General features: G+C 41.4%; 4 protein-coding genes across 4 annotated transcripts; 3 read left to right on the forward strand and 1 right to left on the reverse strand.

The window, feature by feature from the left end:
* Nucleotides 1–2,503: 2,503 nt before the first annotated feature.
* Nucleotides 2,504–6,620, reverse strand: LOC129600999 (hydroxysteroid dehydrogenase-like protein 2). The gene is made up of 13 exons (XM_055499690.1): nucleotides 6,487–6,620; nucleotides 6,349–6,419; nucleotides 5,631–5,723; nucleotides 5,498–5,556; nucleotides 5,332–5,382; nucleotides 4,973–5,076; nucleotides 4,870–4,902; nucleotides 4,680–4,792; nucleotides 4,506–4,565; nucleotides 4,240–4,311; nucleotides 3,619–3,978; nucleotides 3,094–3,243; nucleotides 2,504–2,750 (listed from the first exon to the last, which is right to left on the reverse strand). Exons 1-13 carry the CDS (start codon nucleotides 6,498–6,500, stop codon nucleotides 2,668–2,670), a joined length of 1,263 nt encoding a protein of 420 aa, XP_055355665.1. The 5' UTR covers nucleotides 6,501–6,620; the 3' UTR covers nucleotides 2,504–2,667.
* LOC129600998 (uncharacterized) lies at nucleotides 6,040–9,399 on the forward strand. Its single transcript, XM_055499689.1, has 6 exons — nucleotides 6,040–6,199; nucleotides 6,308–6,461; nucleotides 6,630–7,129; nucleotides 7,564–7,746; nucleotides 7,803–8,459; nucleotides 8,669–9,399. The coding sequence occupies exons 3-6, from the start codon at nucleotides 6,920–6,922 to the stop codon at nucleotides 9,182–9,184; spliced, it is 1,566 nt and encodes a 521-aa protein (XP_055355664.1). The 5' UTR covers nucleotides 6,040–6,199; nucleotides 6,308–6,461; nucleotides 6,630–6,919; the 3' UTR covers nucleotides 9,185–9,399.
* A 433-nt stretch (nucleotides 9,400–9,832) lies between these two features.
* LOC129600997 (uncharacterized) lies at nucleotides 9,833–16,387 on the forward strand. The gene is made up of 11 exons (XM_055499688.1): nucleotides 9,833–9,991; nucleotides 10,087–10,256; nucleotides 10,871–11,388; nucleotides 12,517–12,919; nucleotides 13,425–13,535; nucleotides 14,351–14,526; nucleotides 14,637–14,703; nucleotides 14,919–14,979; nucleotides 15,521–15,687; nucleotides 15,774–15,868; nucleotides 15,959–16,387. Exons 1-11 carry the CDS (start codon nucleotides 9,861–9,863, stop codon nucleotides 16,175–16,177), a joined length of 2,118 nt encoding a protein of 705 aa, XP_055355663.1. The 5' UTR covers nucleotides 9,833–9,860; the 3' UTR covers nucleotides 16,178–16,387.
* A 513-nt stretch (nucleotides 16,388–16,900) lies between these two features.
* LOC129601013 (uncharacterized) lies at nucleotides 16,901–19,417 on the forward strand. The gene is made up of 3 exons (XM_055499707.1): nucleotides 16,901–17,149; nucleotides 18,400–18,538; nucleotides 18,920–19,417. The coding sequence occupies exons 1-3, from the start codon at nucleotides 16,997–16,999 to the stop codon at nucleotides 18,973–18,975; spliced, it is 348 nt and encodes a 115-aa protein (XP_055355682.1). The 5' UTR covers nucleotides 16,901–16,996; the 3' UTR covers nucleotides 18,976–19,417.
* The last annotated feature ends 210 nt before the right edge of the window (nucleotides 19,418–19,627 follow it).

The raw sequence follows: 19,627 nt of genomic DNA on the forward strand, positions 1-19,627 counted from the left end.
GTTAAAAAGCATCAACAACTCAAAAAATGCTGTGCGATGCAATTAATTAATGCATTTAGTAATAAAACCTGTCGTGGATCACAACGCGGAGGCGAAGCCGCAGCTGTTTCTTGTATTTCGAAGTATTTATTATGCAGTTACTTCATAAACTGCATTCCTAGCTTCCAACGTCACTAGGAGTTTTACAGTACCGATATGATATAAATTTAAATAAGTAATACTCCTATATCTCGTATATAACGAATATACTCGTATATAACGTAGTACAGATATACTCGTATATAACGAATGATATTGTAACAGCAGGCGGTTTGACTGCTGTTCTAGTGGGTGATTAATCCACCTTACCACGATCTGTCGGCTGTTAGTGTGGGAAAGGATGGCACGGTCAGCAGCGATGCTGACCGGAAGCTGACTATCGTTTACAGGGCGACTATACGATGGGTGATACACGATCATCCCATGGCGGTTAAGCAACACAAGGTCATCGCAAGTGTTTATTAGCAAGTACAACGTAGCAAGAATCAGAGAGCAACGCAAGCTGAGGAGCAAGAACGCATAAGCGTGGAGCAAAAAGCGCGGTAAGTACATAAGCACAGGGGCAAGAAGCGCGGAAGGCGCGGAGCAAGATTCGGAGCAAGCTGCAGCAAGACTAATTTCAAGATGTTTCTTTCTGACCGTGAGATGCGGTCGGTAAAATGTAAGAAAATAAGGATTCTGATCTTCATAACACAACAACCAATAATCAGGAGAGAAAGGCAATTAACACTCCTACTGGCGGTACATTTAATTTTTATCGCTACAATATATTAGTACCTACATTTATATACGATTTGGGCACTGCGCACAGGTTTTCTCAACTTATAGCAAGTTTCGAAAGGATGTTATGATCTTCGAAGGCTAAAGAGCCACATTAGAGGATCAAACAGCATTTGGCAAGAAAACAGTATTGAAGAAACTTCCAGAACAGTATCCGACAACGATACGTTAAGGTTTGTCCGAGCCACCCAGCAAACGTCTTCCGGTAACCAACACACCAGCACACTCAGCGACGTCAAGGTCAGGACAATAAATGGCTTCACCTTTCGCCGGTTAATCGCTTCCTGTACACTCGTAGCGGTGTTCCGTTCGGTTGACTGGTTACTGTGCTTAATCAGCCGGTCTTGTCGCTTCGCTCGCCAGCGCCCGATTATCAAGAAAATGTAGGCACCGACAATAAAAACAGCGGCAATAACCGATGTAGCACCATTCCAATCGAGCTCCAGTAGCGGATGGAACGGGCTTGGCAGTCTCGGCGGTGCTCTTGCGGGTGATAGTACAACATATCTAGGAGGAATGGCGGCAGTGGAACAGCATGGAGATAGCCGAACATGCCCAGTTGAAGGAACAGTGCCGTTTTTTTATTGTGTCGTGATCGATATGACACCGGAAGGCACATTGCCCATAATCGGTTGGCGGAAATAAGCGTGTGCGACATACTGTGGCTCAGACTGAAGACCCGTTGATTGTACAAAAAGAACACGCATAAACCGTGACCCCATGGCCATGCCCTTTGCAGTTGGGTCAGAATGGTGACGGGTGTGTTGATGCTAAGGTATATGGCATTGGTGGCGAATAATGCCAATAAGTAAATGGTGAAGGGATTGATATACGATGGACTGAGCAGATGAAAAACTAATAAAGCAGTATTCAGAATAAGGGAAAGCACAGCAACCACTGCTTTAATGATCGAGAACAGAGTCCACGCTGTAGTAAAGGATAAGTCCGAAAAAGCTAGATCTAGAGTAGCATTTTTGGACGACAAAGAATTATTGATAATATCCATTATAACTTGATATTTGCTTCTCTTGTACGCCCGTAGCAGAAAAAATGTCCTCTATGAATTTTCAGAAACTAAAACACACCAGCACCAAGAACACATATCTGTGCAATAAAACCCTTCATATGCGGATTCTCAAAAAATGAACCAAAGCAGTGCTCCTTAAATTTGCAGCAGATCTTGCGGTACTTTGAGAATGTAAGGATTAGTCCATTATAAAAGAGCCACTTAACTATTACATAATAGACATTCCTATACAGAAATTAGAGACTGATGATTATTGCAGCGCGCAACATTTAAGGTTGAGAAAACTCCGATCGTTATACAAACGTAGTGCCCGTGTAGGTGAATTATTTGTCTAAAAAGGGCATTTCTGCTCCAGCAAGTGCACGTGTTTGATCGGGTATTAACGTCTTTAAAATGAACAATCGGATATGTGAGGACAGCTCCGTCAGCGTGAACAGTGGGCGAATATTAACTCTGCATGGTAGCAGACCGGTATCCCATTTCGCCACTCCCCACGGATTCGAAGATTTGTTGATGCGTAAATAAGAAAAACACGAAAAATTCGTAGATGTCTGGCAGCGCAACAGCGTTTCTCAATTTCTCATTAAGAAAGAAATACGTGGTAAGGTACGACGTCGCCATCATTAGCACAAAGCCATCGCTGGAGTCAATCAGTAGCATTTTCTGGCACTTTACTGCAAGCGACAGTACTACAAGTGGAAATAAAATTGAAATTATTATAAACTACAATCGGTTAAACAGCCAAACAAAAACAAACATTTATTAAACGAACGAAATCAACAAAATGCTTAAAACTGTAGGTGTATAACTGTCGATCGCCTTCAGGCCTTATTTTTATTATATTGTTGAAGCAAACGATCCAACTTGATAGCCGCTCCCATGTCGCCCTTGATTTTGAGTTTTCCTGTAAATACAGAACAATTGCAAAGTCTGAAATCACCACGGTGCTGCGCACAAAACACTGTACAGAGAACGAACGCAGCTCAATAGTACTAGCTTCTTGGGCGCCGATATTATTTATACCATATTTTAAATCCATTACTGACCGTTCACGATTTAGAAGCCCGTTCCGAACTATAAGCGCCACACGTAACTCTTACGAAAACATAATGTCCCCGGATCACTAACTGGTCAAATACGGTAGTCAGGCTTTTATGCGTTGCTTATGATAATACGCAGCACAACAAAACGGCAATACGACCATTACAGGAGACTTGTTTAAATGTCGAATGAAGTGGACCTCTTACCGGACATAAATGCCTGTGCTGATTGCGTTTTCCCAGTAAATAGCTCGATGAAGTCCTTCTCTTTCATTGTCATTGTGCACACTGGTTTGCCGCCAGGTCCCTCTCCTTCTCCCGCTTCCCCTTTATCCATATCGATGAACCATTTAGCTCCTTAAAGAAAACAGCATCAAAATAATCATTTACTTTTTCGTCGCATTGTTTAATCTCAAGTTAATTATTCAACATTCGTCAACAGAAAGTTTGATACCTAGGAAAGCCGCGTTGTAAATTGTTATAACTGACTTGTGAGAGGAAAGAAACAATCTACTGGAAAAAACGCATTTCAGTAACTGCGTATCATATGCGTAGATACTGCTGAGTGCTAACACAACTTGCGCACTCACAAAATGTACGAGTACCAAAAAGTAGTAATAAAATAAAGTAGTTATACCAGTAATTCTTATAAAACACATAGCATTTCCACATGAAAAAATTAGACTTTCGAGGAATAAACATGTTGTGCAACAGAGGTTATGCTTTTCATACCCTCCACATCAAAAGCGTAGACTCCTTTCAGTTTGCCATCATTGCTGGACTTCAGGTGTTCACCGATAGCCGAGAAAATTTCCCCGGGTTTCTGCAGTGAACCGGAATTTTTGGCGCCTGCACTGCTGCCTTTGGATTTATCTCCCCCGAAAGCCTTATCGCGAATTCCCTGCAGTGTTTTCTCGGAATAGTCCTCGCTGGCTTCATCCAGGAAAAAATCCGGCATCAGGTCTTTCTGGCTCTTGTCAACGGCGTACTGGTCCAAATCAGTCACGCCCACGCCGGCTAACACTTTCTCATCGATACAAAAATTGCCGGTAAATTCACGGCTGTTTTTGGTAACAATGGCATAAAAGGCATCTACAAGACGGGCACAATTAAACTCAAACAAATAGCAAACCAATAGAAAACTCACAGAACTGTAAGCGCAATACACCTGGAAATTGACTTGATTAAGTAACCCAACTTTTACGAAAGACCGACCATGGATTACATTAATATGGATAGGGGTATCTATCGTATGACGTTTAGCGAAATTTCTTTAAATTCAAAATTTTTAGCGCCCAAATTTTGCCGTTTTCAAACTTTTTACCGTGCTTATAAGTTGTAGTCTATACAAACCTGCAACAATTTCTGGTTTGCGGCACCTCTTGTCATCTCCCGTCATCATCTCCATTGCAGCGGTCCAGATCGCTGCGTACAAACAATTTAGGTAAAGCGAAATGATTTAGCATACATGGATTCGCTTAAGTTGACCGAAATCATCTGCACCAGTGCACAGTACACAAGACCAAGTTACTGGCTTGAATCAAACCATCCGAAATTTCCAAGTTTCGCGCTAGAAGCACAAGTTATTACCCCAACGACACCGCCACACGAAAACCAACCTGTGCGTGGCCACAAAGCATTCACCGCAATTCCATCATCCTTGAACTCTTCAGCCATGCCTACAACGGATATCATCCATTGAAATTTCAGAAAAACAGTTGTTACGGAAGTATCAGCAGGTTTCTAAAGCTGTTTCTTGAAAATGCAGCTAGTAAAACCAAATGTCAGCTTACCTAATACACACATGGACATTCCATACTTCGCCATGGTGTAGGCCAAATTATTTTTAAACCACAAGGGATTCAGATTTAGAGGTGGGCTCAAATTAATAATATGGGGGTTTTTGCTATGGAAAAGCAAAAAGCAACAGGTCGGTAAAATCAGGTAAAATGCACCTACATCGTGTAATCAAACAAAATCTACCTTTTCTTCAGGTGTGGCAAGCATATTTTGGAACTGGAATAAAAGAAAAATATGGCTAAGTTACAGCTATGCACATGATAAAACCACAAAAACTCTCGCTTACGTGAGGAAGGTCCCGCGCGCGTTAACCTGATTCATCAAATCATAGCGTTTCATTGGGGTGTTGAGCGTTCCCGCTAAGAAAATGGCGCTGGCATTGTTAACCAACTAAGATAAGAAGAGAAATAAATGGATCACTAGAAAATGTTTGTAATGCACACGAAGGAAATAGCTAAAGTCGCAATCATTTCACAATCATTCATTCATCATGTCGCAATCATTCATTATTTCTATCATTTTAAGTAGTATTCCGCGACTGCACTTTTTGTTACATTGATGGCCTTTGCCCAATAAATATTACATTTTCACAAGTAAAAACGGTAAGCAGCTGCAGGGCAGAGCATTCCCAACAACCGCTCTTACAATATCAATGCCGCCGAACTTTTTAACCGCTTTGTCCACCGCTTCCTGGACCTAGAAAGACATAATAAATATACTACCAATGAAAAACTGTCTTCGAGCAGCTTCCAAAAATGATCTGTATGTCGTTTTGTCGAGACTGTTGGTTACAAATTTTTAGTTTTCTTACATTGGCTTCGTCACGAACATCCACTTGTACCGGCAGGCACTTTCCACCGGCAGCTTCGACTGTAAAATGCAGTATTTTTTGTAGTTATCGTAGTTCAAGGAGATAATATCCAAAAGCTTATAAGGCGTCTAACTTTCTTCAGCCGCAGAGAAGATGGTGCCCTCCAGTTTCGGATGCGGATCAACTGTTTTCGCCGCAATAACAACGTTCGCCTTATCCTGTGCCGCTAAAAGCACACAAAAAACACCTAGTTTTACATAAAAAAACCGATGCCAAAGTGGATAAAACTAGCTCCTGCTTCTATTATTTATATGATATTTCAATTTCAAGATTAGCAAACAGCAACAGAACAACTGGCCAAGAAAGCAAGCAAAACGGCAACCATCCACGACAAAATGAAGTAATGCATATGCGGATTACTAATCGAGAAATGGTAAGGGGATGTCGCCTACGGCCACGGGTGACAGCCACAGATAAAATTTGCGATCACAGGAATAAATTGTAAGTCGCATCTTCTTCCTCGCCCAGATGTTCACCGAAAACAAATTTTGTCAAACCGATCGTACGTATAAAAAACGGAAATGACATCCTTGTTACAGGTTAGCATGCAAAACTGCAGAATAGTATGCTCTAACATGGACTGCGTCCGAGTTCATAACGCTTACGCTGCGGGCAGGGCATCAATCATGATTCAGGACTCAGGTTAGGTGCCACTGTATAAGTTAAACTTTAAAGTATTAAATATTTAGTAATTCTGTCGAGTTTTGGCGAATCTCCCAGTCCGCCTTCCACTAATTTTATTGATCTCAGAATCTTCCTTTACTGCAACAGACCGCTCGAAAAACGCTTACCCTTCAGCGCAATGGCCTTGCCAATGCCACGCGAACCTCCCGTCACGAAGATGGTCCTTCCAGCTAATTTTCTGCAAAACCTTTCCGTATGAATGCCACTGGCGGAGATACAAGTGAGAACAGCTCATATTCCTTTACCCCGTATTCTGCATTTTGTATGTTATAGCTGGTAGTCGTAGGAAATCCTGTCAAAGTTAGCTGAAAAACAACTTTCTGCAAATAAAAATCACATATTTTAAAAGTTTAATTTTAAAAACATAATTTTATGACTGGAATTTTAGACTGCAGATGCTCTCGCCGTGACGTACACGGCAGTTTTCTGTGTGACTGCCTTTCGGCTGCGATTGCTGGTGGCGACACTGATGGTGGCAGATGGCCTGCGGCGATTCGGCTGTTGTCCGGTGAATGAAGAAACTTTTCTCACTGTCCGGTTTCTCTATCTGCCCGATGTGCCTTTGGCTGGCATTTATCTAACATCTGAGGAATTTCGAGTCCCACACAGATAGACAACGTTAGATATTTCGAGTCCGTTAAAATTTTGAAAACATATAGTGCGTACGCATTTTGCGTCATGGTTAGGGTAAACAGTATTGCCATTCGACAGCGGTGTTCCACTGCATCGATTGCAGCACGGGTTCGTCTCTTTGGAATTGCTACTTGCGCTGTTTTTGGAGTTTTCTACCTCGTCGTTCATTTAACTCCATTATCACAGGATCCATCATCACTACACACTGACTGGAAAACGCCGAATCGACATTACCCGTTTTCACAAAAACCGAAAGTATGTACGCGGTGACCCTTGATGGCGGTATTTAAGAATGTCCCTACATAGTAATAAATCCGAAATCTGTGAAGATGCTCGTTAGGGCTGCTATCAGTTATATAGTAATACTGATGGTGCTCCCGAGTCCAGTGTAACTGACAAGTGAGATCTGAGAGAAGCAGGAAAACAGCTGCAAACAGAAAATTTTTGCAAAGCTAGATAGTCGGCGTCGTTTGTAATTACCGTTAAAAAGTACTGCAAACGCAGAGCTTTCCGTCCTGCTTACAAATCGATATTCAGTAATTCTTTTAAATTTTAATTGTGTAAATAAACGTAATTTCTGATAAATCGTGACGCATAGATCAACCACAATAATGCAATCGCATTTCGCATGTACAAAAGCGTGAAAGAAGCTGTCATATTAACTTCAGCAACATTTTAATGATGTTTAGGATGTTGTATTAGCTGCAGTTGATCTGCCAATCAGTGCGCAGCGCAATGCAACCGGTTTCCTGCGGTTTGTTCCGACATTGGGCGGTCTGGCTACCGGTCTGTCGGCCTATAACCAGCGGGCACAGCATAAATGGATTGGATGGGCCGGAATCGTCGCCGACAACCTCACAGAACCCGACAAGGTATTTATTGCCCAAAGATGCATCAGCACCACAGTTATCCTGTTTTCTGGAATCAGCGCGATATGGACGAGTTCTCGCACGGATTCTGCAGCAGTATTCTGTGGCCGGTGTTTACCGATGGAGAGGTCACCGGAAACGCCAGCTTTAATTATTCGGCTGATTGGCGAGCGTATCAGACCGTCAATACGATGTTTCTGGATAAAATTCTCAACGTGACGGATGCTGAATCATCGGTGTGGATTCACGATTTCCAGCTGATGCTTCTACCAGCTATGTTACGGCAGCGGCGTCCACGGAGTCGCATCGGATTCTTTTTCCATATTCCGTTCCCAGCCCCCAAACGGTTTGTTACGTTATCGTGGGGAAAGGAGATTATGGAAGGATTGCTGGGTGCGGATCTTCTGGGTTTTCAGATTGTCGATTTTGCGAAGAATTTCCTGGAGACTGTGGCCTTCTATGGACTGGGAAGAGTGAACAATGTTACGATCAGTATTCTTAATCACGATCGACGAGTGAGAGTTGGACACTTCCCAATCGGAATTGATTATGAGAAATTTTCCACTGCGCAGGAAAAAGTGGGTGTGGTCCGTATGGATGATGTGGAAAGGCTGAAAAAGATGAACCTGGGAAGGAAAATTATTCTGACAGTGGATCGACTAGATCCAGCCAAAGCGTTACTGGAGCGGGTCGATGCATTCCAGAGTTTGTTGAAGGTAAGAAAAGCTCACAGTTTTGGTAGGAAATGTGGAAACATGTTTTGAATTGCAGTAGATATTTAAACAACATTTAACAGAAACTTTTCGGTAAAAGTGGACAAATCAAATGTAATTACTGTACAGGGTGTTACAGTTTATAAGTGCTCTACGAGTAGATAACATTGTTATTTGTGTCAATTACACAAAGATTGTTAATATCTTTGTAGCAACACTCCAGATTTCGCGGTAAGGTGAGTCTCTTCATGGTGGTTGTTCCCCATCGCTTAGAAGTGAAAAGATTTCGCAACCTGGGAATCACCCTGCAAAAGCAGATTGATAGCGTCAATCGGGACTTTGGCGATCCGCAATGGCAACCCATCACGTTGCTGTACCAGTTTGTCCCGTTCGACAAGCTGGTCACTTTGTATCAGCTGGCGGACGTTGCCTTCATTGCTCCGTGGCGCGATGGAATGAATCTCGTGGCCAAGGAGTACCTGGCCAGTAATGAGCGCGGAGTGTTGGTGTTGAGCCGATCTGCCGGCGCGGCGAGAGATCTGACGGAAGCGGTGCTGGTGGATGTCCGGCAACCGGCTTCGATGGTCAACGGCTTGTTGCAGGCGCTGACTATGCCGGCAGAGGAGGCGCGAAGAAGGGCGGGGCAGATGAGAAAGTACTTGCAACGGACGGATGTCCATGCATGGGGAGATGGGTTCGTACGAACGTTGATGGAAAGAGGCTTGTGAGTGGTACTTTTGGTTCAGTGTTTAATTTTGAATGATATCCTTATGCAGCAGTTGTTTTATTTTTACAAGTTAGCTGTATTTCCATACATTGATACGTAACGTAGTTTAGAGTTATATTGTTTGGAAACCATATTATGACTATACATGCTCAAAGTACTCGTAATATTGTGTTTGCAAAAATGTGGATTCTTGATTCTGTTATTAAAACTTCAGTTTTTGAAATATTGTGGTTGCGATTGGCATTGTACAACCCGCCTTCAAGTAAAAATTTAGTTCTTTTTAGATTTGAGAACAAAAAGTTACTAAAATTTTTATAAGGTTACCTGAACGTTTTGACAGGCGATTCCTTTGTTTTGCTATCACCTGCCATCTGTAGCAGAATAAAGAAACGCCAAATAAAAATTTCTCTAGAAAGTCATAGTGGAAGTTTTTTTTCATCTGTCGCGTGGAATGGTAACAGGAGAAAGCATTACATACAGCCTTGTTGATTAGCGTTACAAAATTGATATGGGCCTTGTATGTGGACGGAATTCCGTAATCTGCGACGTAGAAATTGCTGCTGATCGTCTTATCAACGATAAAATATCCTACTGATACGCTATCGTATAGTTCCGGCGATAGGGATAAGCGAGATCGCAGATTATGTAAAAGTTATTGTTGGCGTTAACAACAATATATGTCGAAACTTTTGCGGGGGAGTTTCGCAGTTGCACAGGCGAGGCAGTGTGTAAATTCTTGGCTTAACGCCGGCCGGAATTCCAGAGTTTTTACGCCAGTTCCAAGAAATCAACCGAAAATGTTACGACGGTAAGTACTGCCTGCACTTGCCTGATTTGCATGACAGAAGTATTTGCTTCGAAACTTTCTTTGACAATCTGATCGCTGATAAATGGTGCCCGCAGAGCGTCGGTTATGGTGGAGAAGCTGGCCGACCCGGAGACCATCTGGAAGATGGCCCATCCGGGTAAAACCCACAGCATGGCGCTGCCCATCACGGCCTGGTACATTGGGGCGGGGATCGTGGGATTCCTGCTGCTGCCCCTTTTTATTCCATTTTCCAACTTAATGCTGGGTAAGGCAATCATTAATTCGGTATTCACTTTATCTTTAAGGAAATGTTTCTCAGAGGCATCGCTCTTCTAACATACATGTATTTGACTTTTCTTTGACTGCTGATCCGAACGAGTTCATTGATTATGCTCTGTGTCAAGAATTCAAAGATTAATTGCCTTAACACATGAAAATGCCGGTTTCAGTATGTACTGTTTACTTAGAATGGTTTTGCACTTTTGCTGGATAAAAAAATTGACTTTTTGCTGTATCATTATATTATTTTATCTTTTTCTATTTTTATTAATTTAGGAGGTAACGAAAAACATTATAATTATAGTTAACAGTCAGGTAGTAGAGGGCAAAATTCTTAATTATGAAAAAGTACGGCGGAACAGAGCGTACTCGTGTTTCGATGATAGTACAATGCAGTATCTGTACATAGGTACCGTACATGCACTTACAATACAAGTACGTTGACGTTTCCAGAATTAGCGGAAACGAGGTACTTGACAGGCACTGATTCAATCATTTGACATTCGTTCTGCTTAATTTAATGCTCGTTCACAATTTTTTCGATAGGTAAAAGTGACCCGTAAAACGTAAAACAGTAAATCATATGATTACTTGTCGTAGTGGTCATTCCAACCGTCACAGTGGTGACCTTAATCCACTTCTTCTTCTACTCGTATCCGCAATGGCCACTGAAAACCCGCATCCGCCAGTATATCACTTCGCGTATCTTCCACTTCTACGGCATGTATCTCAGCTGGCAGTACCACAACGATTCCAAGAAACTCCACCATACCCAGGAGCAGACTCTGTTGGCGCTGCTGAAGGAGAACGCGACCACACAGTACTCCACCGATCACAATCTGGGCAATATCACCAGTATCGAAGACTTCCGTGAGCGCCATCCCATTATTAAGTACGAATACATTCGGCCCTACGTGGAGCGGGAGATGCAGGGCACGCGCAACCAGCTGACCAAACGGAAGCCCACGTATTTCGGGAAGACGTCCGGGACAACGGGATCACCCAGTATTGTACCGCATACACGCTTTACCGGACTGCAGCAGCTGGGGAATTTGGCGCTGTTCATGTACAATGCCGACAATAAGGTGCAATGGTCGGAACTGCACTGGATGCGTCCGGTGAGTGCTCTATAGAAATTCTGGCTTGCTTGTGCATTTTGCGAATTTATTAGATCCGGTGGTGTACTGCCCCGGCAAATAATTCCGATGTTTTATACTGCTGGTATTAAAGACTGCTACCAGCAATTTTTAATTTGTGTTTTGCGATAAGTACCACTAGCTATAGGCTTCAACGCGAATGTGCAATGCAATACATTAAATAAGTAAGTATTGTGGAAACAGCTGACTTTGCATTAGTTAATTCTTTGCACCGTTAAATTAATAGTGTTGCATCATTAACTAAGAATTTCGCTAAGAATTTTGCAGACTAAATTCTGCATTTTGCAAAATTTCAGAAGTGAGCTTGATTGCTCTATGATTCTGTTCTCCAAATGTTTAATTGGCTGTAACAGTCGACACATCTATACTTACTAGAAATAAAATAGCTGCAGTTAGGTAACTGTTTTATATCAAAACTACAAACAATCTGATGGCCCGCATGAATCGGTTGTGTTAATTTCCATGAAATAATTCAAGTACACGAAAGAAATTGTGGTGTGTGCGTAGCAGTGCAAGGAAATATTTTGTCAATTTTGCTGGTGCAATTCGCCGATGTATCCCTATCTCCAGGGTTAGTCGGCGTCAGCATGTGAAGATTGTGTCTGCTGATTCAGGCTAATTGTGATTAACTTCGTGCATGTGCCTTATAGCGTTTAAGATTTATCACTGAAATAATAATGACTGTCGCGAGATTACGAGTAATTTCTTCGTGGAAGGAGTAATGATAAGTATGTAAACTTTGCGACAGTCAGGGCAATAACTGCAAGGTACGTTTGCCGTTCCCACATCGCGACGGCGACTTTTAAAATGTCATGGTTAGCTAGTCTCCATATTTTTTCTCAGCAAAATTATATGTAAACAAATATTTGATAACGGTTTTCATTTGCAAAATCGATAACTGTCCTGCTTTATAGAATGCATGTTCGTAACTCGCAGAAAATGCGTTAAATGAACGCAATTAACGATAAGAATAGTACATGGTATTTAGTTATTTGGAAGCAACCTGGCTGTCCGTTGTTTTAGCCTGTGTATGTTTGTAACTTTGTATTTGCGCCGTGGAAATAGATGTTTACTTTTGTTTCGATACAGGTATGGAAAGCGTCCTACACTCCGCCGCGCATCATCGAGAAGACGGAGAGCGGCGTCCTGCGTGGACCTGTGACAGCCAATCCCATCTGGACGAAGATGGGCGAGATCTACACCGTACCCAGCATTGCCTTCCAAATCGAGGATGCCGGCGCCGGTGGCTACGTGCAGATCCTCTTTGCGCTGCGCTTCCGTGAACTGGGCGCCATCGAGGGTATCTTCGCCTCGCTGGTGTACTTTGCTTTCCAGCGGATGGAGTCCGAGTGGAAGGATCTGGTCAATGACATCCGCCACGGTACCCTCAAACCCGATCCCAAAGTGCCGCTGCATATTCGCCAGGAACTGCTGAAGCATCTGCGCCCGGATGCGCAGCGTGCCGACGAATTGGAGATTGAGTTTAATAAAGGTCGGTACAAATCAGCGGGTTAATGAACGTGTAGGGGCAAATGCGAATATGTTTCTACAGCCACAATAATTGCTAATTGTAAATGCACATATACTGTATAAAATTAAAATTGTTATACCGGCATCAAAAGCTTTAGAAAACAATGCATTTTGGTTGCAACAATTTTTTAAGGGTACAAGGTTAAGAATTACTTCTGTCCATGGTTTACAGAACTTTTTGGTAAAGATATGTATGCCGTACGCACAAATGAAATAAAATATGAAGGTGTTGATTGGTAAAAATATATCAAGGATGATGTTTATATTTAGGACAAAAAACATTGTACCAAACACACAAGCACATGCATATTTAAAATAATAACACTAACGAATTTTATCATTCCAAATATGAATGTGTCTGGTGCCCCGTGCATGGAAGTATACTGTAATATAATTTATCATGATTATAAGTGTTTTTGGAATGGTTGCCTCGTGGTACCAGTAACAAGAAGCATTTTCTGTTTTAGGATTCGAAGGAATTGGCAGTCGATTGTGGCCGGAATTAGGAATTATCAACTGCATCACAACCGGGGCTTTTGCTATTTACGCCAAATATTTACGAGAGTTCTACTGCAAAGGTGAGAAGGATGGAAATTGTTATTGATTTGCACTATTATAAATTGGATAATTGTTCGATAATGCGTGACGTATAGACTCGTTTGTTTTCGATCTTCCGAAAGGTCTGCTGATGTGTCACAAGCATTAATACAGTAATGCCTGCAGGAGCTATACCCTTTAATAATCTAAGCGAGGCAGTTAAAGACAATTACAGACACCGCGCTAGTATGAGATTTATGTCTCGGTACTCCATAATCCGGTACCGCTATGTTATTATAATACTGAATTATTAGAATTGGTTGCCGATTATTTGATTATATTTGAGTAGTTCCCCGACATGGATTCAGGAAGATTACGCGACGAAGATTATTTGTCTGTATTGAAGTTGACCTTTCCAATTTTGTTAAAAGTTATATTACCTAATCGGAAATCGAAATATACGTTTTCCTGATGATTATTTACTAGAGAATTTTGTCTTGATTTAGCTAGTTATTGCGCGGAGTTAGAATACTGAAAAATTAATTAAAATTGTATTAAAGAGGTCCATGTTTAACAGTCGACTGGCTTATTTTTTAAACTTATGGTAATTTGGTCAGTGCCTGCTTGCCCAATAAATATTTTATTTATTGTAAGATTAATCGTCTGTACTGAAATTGACCTTTCTAGTTTTGTAAGGAATTATAGTACCTAATCGGAAATCGAAATATACGTTTTCCTGTTGATTACTTACTGGAGAATTTTGTCTTGATTTAACAGTCGACTGGCTTATTTTTTTTGTAGTCAGTGCGTGCTTGCTCAGTAAATATTTAGTTTGTTGTAAAGGTTTTTGTAACAGGTATTCTGTTGTACTCAACGTGCCTGGCATCGACGGAAGGCTTCCTAGGAGCGAATTTCTGGCCGTTCAACCAACCCATCCCTCGCTACTCGATCCTGCCTCGCACGCACTTTTACGAATTCATCCCCTTGGAAGAGATCTCCAAACCGGACCCGGAAACCGTATTAGCCGATGAGGTGGGCACCACAAGCTTTAAGCACGACCGCCGTCTCCTACGCTGCTATTCACCGGGACAATCGTTGCTGAAATGTCAGTGATTACTATTAATGCCGGGTTAATTTTACAGTTGCGCATTGGTTCCGATTACGAACTGGTCATCACTACTGGCTCCGGGCTGTGCCGTTACCGCATGGGTATGCACAGAATGCAAATTGTAGTGTAAATTCAAGTTTTATTCAAAATTATGTACGGTTCATTTTGTTTTTACGTTTACGATAAATATTACACAATCCAGGCCCCAGGGTATAATAATCGCAACCATTGAACGTGGCTAACTGATATAGGCTGAATTAATTTATAAAAGTGTCCTTGTACCATCACGGCATTTTACCGGAAATTGTATTGACAGGTGATTTGATTCGCGTGGTCAGCTTCTACAATCAGGTTCCACTTTTTGAATTCGTTTCCCGGTAAGATCCAGCTCTTTTAAGGAAGGGCGGGTTACTCGAGTGACAGTTCCAAGTAGTGAGCCATATGCAGCGCACTGCGGAAATCATAACGCTGTTATGAATGAAAAGTAGGCATTAGAATAGCGCTGACGTTATCGGAGCTGGCTAATCCTCTCACGTATCCGGTTTTGTGGTTTGGAAAGCGTAACCAGCCAGATACTTCCGGTCCCAAGGGATCGCAGCGTGTCAAAAAATAATTACGAAACCGATAAATTATGATTAAAATATCTCGAGGATATAAAAATACCAATGTCGAATAGATTTTCTTAGACAAGTAATTCATTTGATGTAGATAATGCATTTACGCACTAAGCGAAACCTTGCACTTTTCAAAATATCTGTTTGACCTCATTTATAATGCCGGAACGCCGTTGCGTGAGCTATGATTACGTACATATTTTTCTGCTGGATTGGATCTCCGATTTATTAGCCAAAAGTCGCCAGAATCTTGATAAATACGTATATTACGTATTCATTCTCGTCGACACGCATATATCTTTAGAGCGAGTGCCATGCTGAGCAGCAAAGGTGAAAAGATCACAGAAGAACTGATCTATTCCTGCTTGTCAATCGCCGAAAAAGAACTAAAGGCTGCCGGCAAACTGGAACGTATCGCCGATTATTCCAGCTGCGAAAGTGTTTTAATGGAGATGGTGAAAGCGCCTCTCAGTAAGCAAGCTGAACTAATATTTCGCGTATCATATTTTCCTTATTTTGGGCGAGATAAGTCGAATAATGTTGAACCAATACTGCAGCACAGAAAGGCTCACATCACATCTATTTCGTGGAGATGGTACCGACCAAACCCGATGCCGATGTGAAAGAACTGGCTAAGGAGCTAGCCGAAAAGGTCACTAACAAGCGTCCACATAATGACAATAGCTATCAAATTTAAGAAATAGTGAATGTTTGTTACTAATTTGTTAATTTCAAACCACAGATTGACCATGAGATCGCCAAACGCCATTTCCGCTACAAGGAGCTGCGCGAAATCAATTCTCTAAGTCCTCCAGTGGTAGCGCCGGTCAAAGCCGAGGCCTTCCACCGTCTGAAAGAGTACATGCAGATGACCTCCACGGCCTCCTTCGCCCAAATTAAAATTCCTCGCGTCCTCGCCAAGCAGGAACTTCTCAAGTTTTTGCTCAATGAACGACTCTAAATTACAAGCGTTGCTTTAACCGCGAATGAGAATTGCTTCAATTCTGAGCATAGTTTGTCGACTTTTTTTTCGTTTTCAACAGTGTTCCCTAAATGTTTGTTTATAACTAATTTTTTATTGTTTTATTTGCTAACAGTTTCGGTGTCCTTGCTAGCTGCTGCACATCTGTTTGTAGCTGAATCGACAAATAATATCCACAGCGAACATCAATCAATTTTAACGGTAACCTGGTTTGTGGTCTCATCATGGTCTGTATTGAATCAGTGAGCATTTTACCTCCGAGTTAAACGTGTGTTTGCGCATTAAAATGCAGGATTTCACTTACTTCACTTCAGCAGAAGATCCAGTATACCAAGCTAAAATAATCAAAGAATTATGTCTTATCACAGGTGATTCGATCGGCATTATACCTACTGGTACATATGATAAGAGTATTGCCTTCGCGAATGCGGCTAACTGTATCCGGCGGACCCACTGTGACCTTCCATTGTCCAATTATAATTAACAAAAATACCCGTCTATCATGTCGGAACGTATGATCTTCGCGATGTTGTTAAACGGATTAGTAGGTCTGTTTCCTGCGTCATAATCCCCATGTATAGTGCCCCCTCGTACCGGTTAATCCCGCCCGCTAAGACGCACGCACGACCGGCTTATAATAGGCTACTTCTGTGATATATAGTGGTACAGATGGAACGCAGTGTTAAGACTGTTAAGAGCGTATTTAAAGGCCAGGGACGTTCAGTTTCTCTTCCGTTTCGGAAACTACAAACATCTCCCAAAATCTCTATAGTCGACCGAAAGCCACACTACAATTTTATGTCCGTTATGAAAATGCAACAAGGAGTGCCGAGTTTGGCTGTCTGTATAGCCATTGTGGAATGTATACTGATATGCAATTGCGCGGCATGGGTCATTTTCGATCCTGTCCCACCGCCGCGGAAAACCGACAGCAGCATTAAGGACAAACAGGTACGATGGAATAGCTGACCCCTTTGCGTCACCGTATGTCGCAGAAGGCAAACGATCTGTACTTATACAGATTGAACGTCGCATTATTTGCTTTCAAGCCAATGTTACTATCCCACGCTTTTTTAAACAACATTTTAGCTTGGCTGTTGTTAGTTAAAAGAATTCCGCAGCTATATTGAGGACTTCAGATAGTTTTTCAATTATTAAGTAGTTCTGCCGTGCTAATATTTTGATTATTTTTCATTGCTGCTGCCAATAACAAATCAAACTGCGTACATGATCAAGTTTGATTCGCACACAAACTCATTTTATATTTTCTGTTCTGGAATAAATATGCTTCAGCAAAGTTACCGAACTAATGTGATGCAAAGTTATTTTGGATGCTAGCATACATTAATATATACTATATTTGCATGCTCTCCGCTCGAATAGTTAGGGTTACTCTATACAGTAATATTATACTCGTACAGATACGATATCTGTGCTTCTTCGGCATTACTACAGTATTTGTTGGTGCGGTTACTCGAAAATCAAGCCTAGGCGCAAGATAAATACTTATTATCATAAAATAAGTATACTATAGATGATCAGTGGTACTACGTAATTTGCAATTGTGCTTGATCTTTGTGCTTCTCAACCGGTTCTGGTTCAGATAATGACGATACAGCCAACGATCGTTTACAACAGAAAGGTTTTTCATAACTACTTTAAACTATTTTTCAAACATAATGAGTAAAAGATACCGCAGAACTGAAAACTTCCATAAACAGCACAAATTATACAACAGCTGATATTGTGTTATAAATAGTGCATATTGTATTATCCTGTACACATTAATGTATTTCGTTATCACATCAATATGTAATCTACAGAAAACACCGATATACAGAACAAAAACTTTATTGACAAAAAACTGAACAGCTAAGAAAATGTAAAAAGCGTCATACGTAGATAACGAGCACCGTTAAGCTGTGATGTACAATACAGATCGGAACAATATCCGTTCAAGCACGACAGTTTCCGGAAGCGAATATACAGTATAATCTCCACCAACAGTACCGAAATACGCAGTGCTTACAATAAAGTGGTGCTTTTATTCAATATGGATTACTGGAAAGCGGATGACGATTATGAGATTACTTTTTGCTTGCATTTTAACACGGTTTAGCCAATCTTCATAGCGAATCCTTAACTAATCACAGGCTCACAGCAACACTCTCGACTCATGTTTGTGCCCTTTATGGTTGCAGATCTTGCGGATATGGACAGCTCTACTGCAGTCCCTGCCGAAAAATAACACCTCACAGTCGCAGATAGTGTTGAATCCCACCAATGCCAATCAACGCCAACGTAATCACGTGCTGTTACGGGCGGCCAGTGAGTTTCTAGGTACATTCGCCGAATAAATCGCCGGTAAACACTGGTATTCCGTGCAATGAAACACATTTCACTTGTTTTATAACCGCTTTGATAATGATAAACGCTTTTTATAAACGCATCATTAGTATCATGTTGAAGGCAAAACTTTAGCACGTATAAATATGAATTTGCTCAGTCACTCCAAGGTTTGCTGAAAGTTAGGTATTGGCGCAACTAAAACTTCTCGTTTTGTGCTAGCAAAAATATACAACGTGATCAATTTTATAATGTCGTTGTTTTCGATTAAAAAGCGAAACACAAAAGTACTTACTGCGCTTCAATTAAGGCGACCATTGTGAATGATTTCATTATATAGATAATATATTCTTGTTTATATTGTTCGTTTCACAGCAAAGCAGAACCCCAAGTCCCCTTCGCTTTACTTCAGTCCGCCACAAATGTTATAATAGCATGCAGGAATTACGATGTCGGGATTCCTAATCCGCAGCAACCTTTCAGTGGCTGGTTTCCTTGACCTCCATTAATATGGGCCTTCAAACCGGTCGTCAACAAACCTCCGTCATGTGACAAGAGCGCATCATATATGGTCCTTACCGTAGCCCTATAGTGATTCCAGTTATAACATTGTAAATTGGCCATCTATCTTTTTGGCACAAAATTACACATGCTTTTTAACTCTACTGAGACGTTCGGTAGAACAGAAATCATTTTGTTTTTTAGTCATGCGTTAGGGGATTATTCCACCTGAAATTCGTGCTAAAATAAAGCATTGACACGTAACCTTTTTTGTGCTTAAAATAATGCATGATTGTTAGTCCATGTTAATTTATAAGCAATTGATTCATGGGTCCAGATATTACAGTTTGCATCAGCGACAGCAGCCTAATAAAATTCCCAAAGAAAAAGATTCCCACAATTCTGTAACAGCAAGACCCAAAGTAAAAATGTATTTGAGCAGATCGCTGATATTCCAAAACACGAAAAATCTGGATGACTAACCACTGATATGTAGCAAGCCGGCGAAAAATATATTTTGCAACCAGCCTTTTGAAAGGAACGCAAAGCTGTTAACGCAATCCGATCCATGTATCGACCGTA

The sequence above is a fragment of the Paramacrobiotus metropolitanus genome, unplaced genomic scaffold (genome assembly GCF_019649055.1).
Source record: "Paramacrobiotus metropolitanus isolate TYO unplaced genomic scaffold, Prichtersi_v1.0 Parri_scaffold0000208, whole genome shotgun sequence".
Taxonomy (NCBI): domain Eukaryota; kingdom Metazoa; phylum Tardigrada; class Eutardigrada; order Parachela; family Macrobiotidae; genus Paramacrobiotus; species Paramacrobiotus metropolitanus.

Bases quoted from the DNA above. Each gene is read 5' to 3' on its own strand.
- LOC129600999 (XM_055499690.1), bottom strand. The intron at 5,724-6,348 runs GTAAGCGTTTTT...GTGTGCTTTTAG, and splicing joins CAAGGCCATTGCGCTGAAGG to CGGCACAGGATAAGGCGAAC. The intron at 2,751-3,093 runs GTAAGAGGTCCA...CTGTATTTACAG, and splicing joins AGCACAGGCATTTATGTCCG to GAAAACTCAAAATCAAGGGC.
- LOC129600998 (XM_055499689.1), top strand. From the start codon at position 6,920: ATGGTTAGGGTAAACAGTATTGCCATTCGACAGCGGTGTTCCACTGCA. The intron at 7,130-7,563 runs GTATGTACGCGG...AATGATGTTTAG, and splicing joins CGTTTTCACAAAAACCGAAA to GATGTTGTATTAGCTGCAGT. The intron at 7,747-7,802 runs GTATTTATTGCC...TTCTGGAATCAG, and splicing joins ACCTCACAGAACCCGACAAG to CGCGATATGGACGAGTTCTC.
- LOC129600997 (XM_055499688.1), top strand. From the start codon at position 9,861: ATGTCGAAACTTTTGCGGGGGAGTTTCGCAGTTGCACAGGCGAGGCAG. The intron at 9,992-10,086 runs GTAAGTACTGCC...TGGTGCCCGCAG, and splicing joins CAACCGAAAATGTTACGACG to AGCGTCGGTTATGGTGGAGA. The intron at 12,920-13,424 runs GTCGGTACAAAT...TTTCTGTTTTAG, and splicing joins GGAGATTGAGTTTAATAAAG to GATTCGAAGGAATTGGCAGT.
- LOC129601013 (XM_055499707.1), top strand. From the start codon at position 16,997: ATGTCCGTTATGAAAATGCAACAAGGAGTGCCGAGTTTGGCTGTCTGT. The intron at 17,150-18,399 runs GTACGATGGAAT...TTATGGTTGCAG, and splicing joins GCAGCATTAAGGACAAACAG to ATCTTGCGGATATGGACAGC. The intron at 18,539-18,919 runs GTACATTCGCCG...TTCGTTTCACAG, and splicing joins GGCGGCCAGTGAGTTTCTAG to CAAAGCAGAACCCCAAGTCC.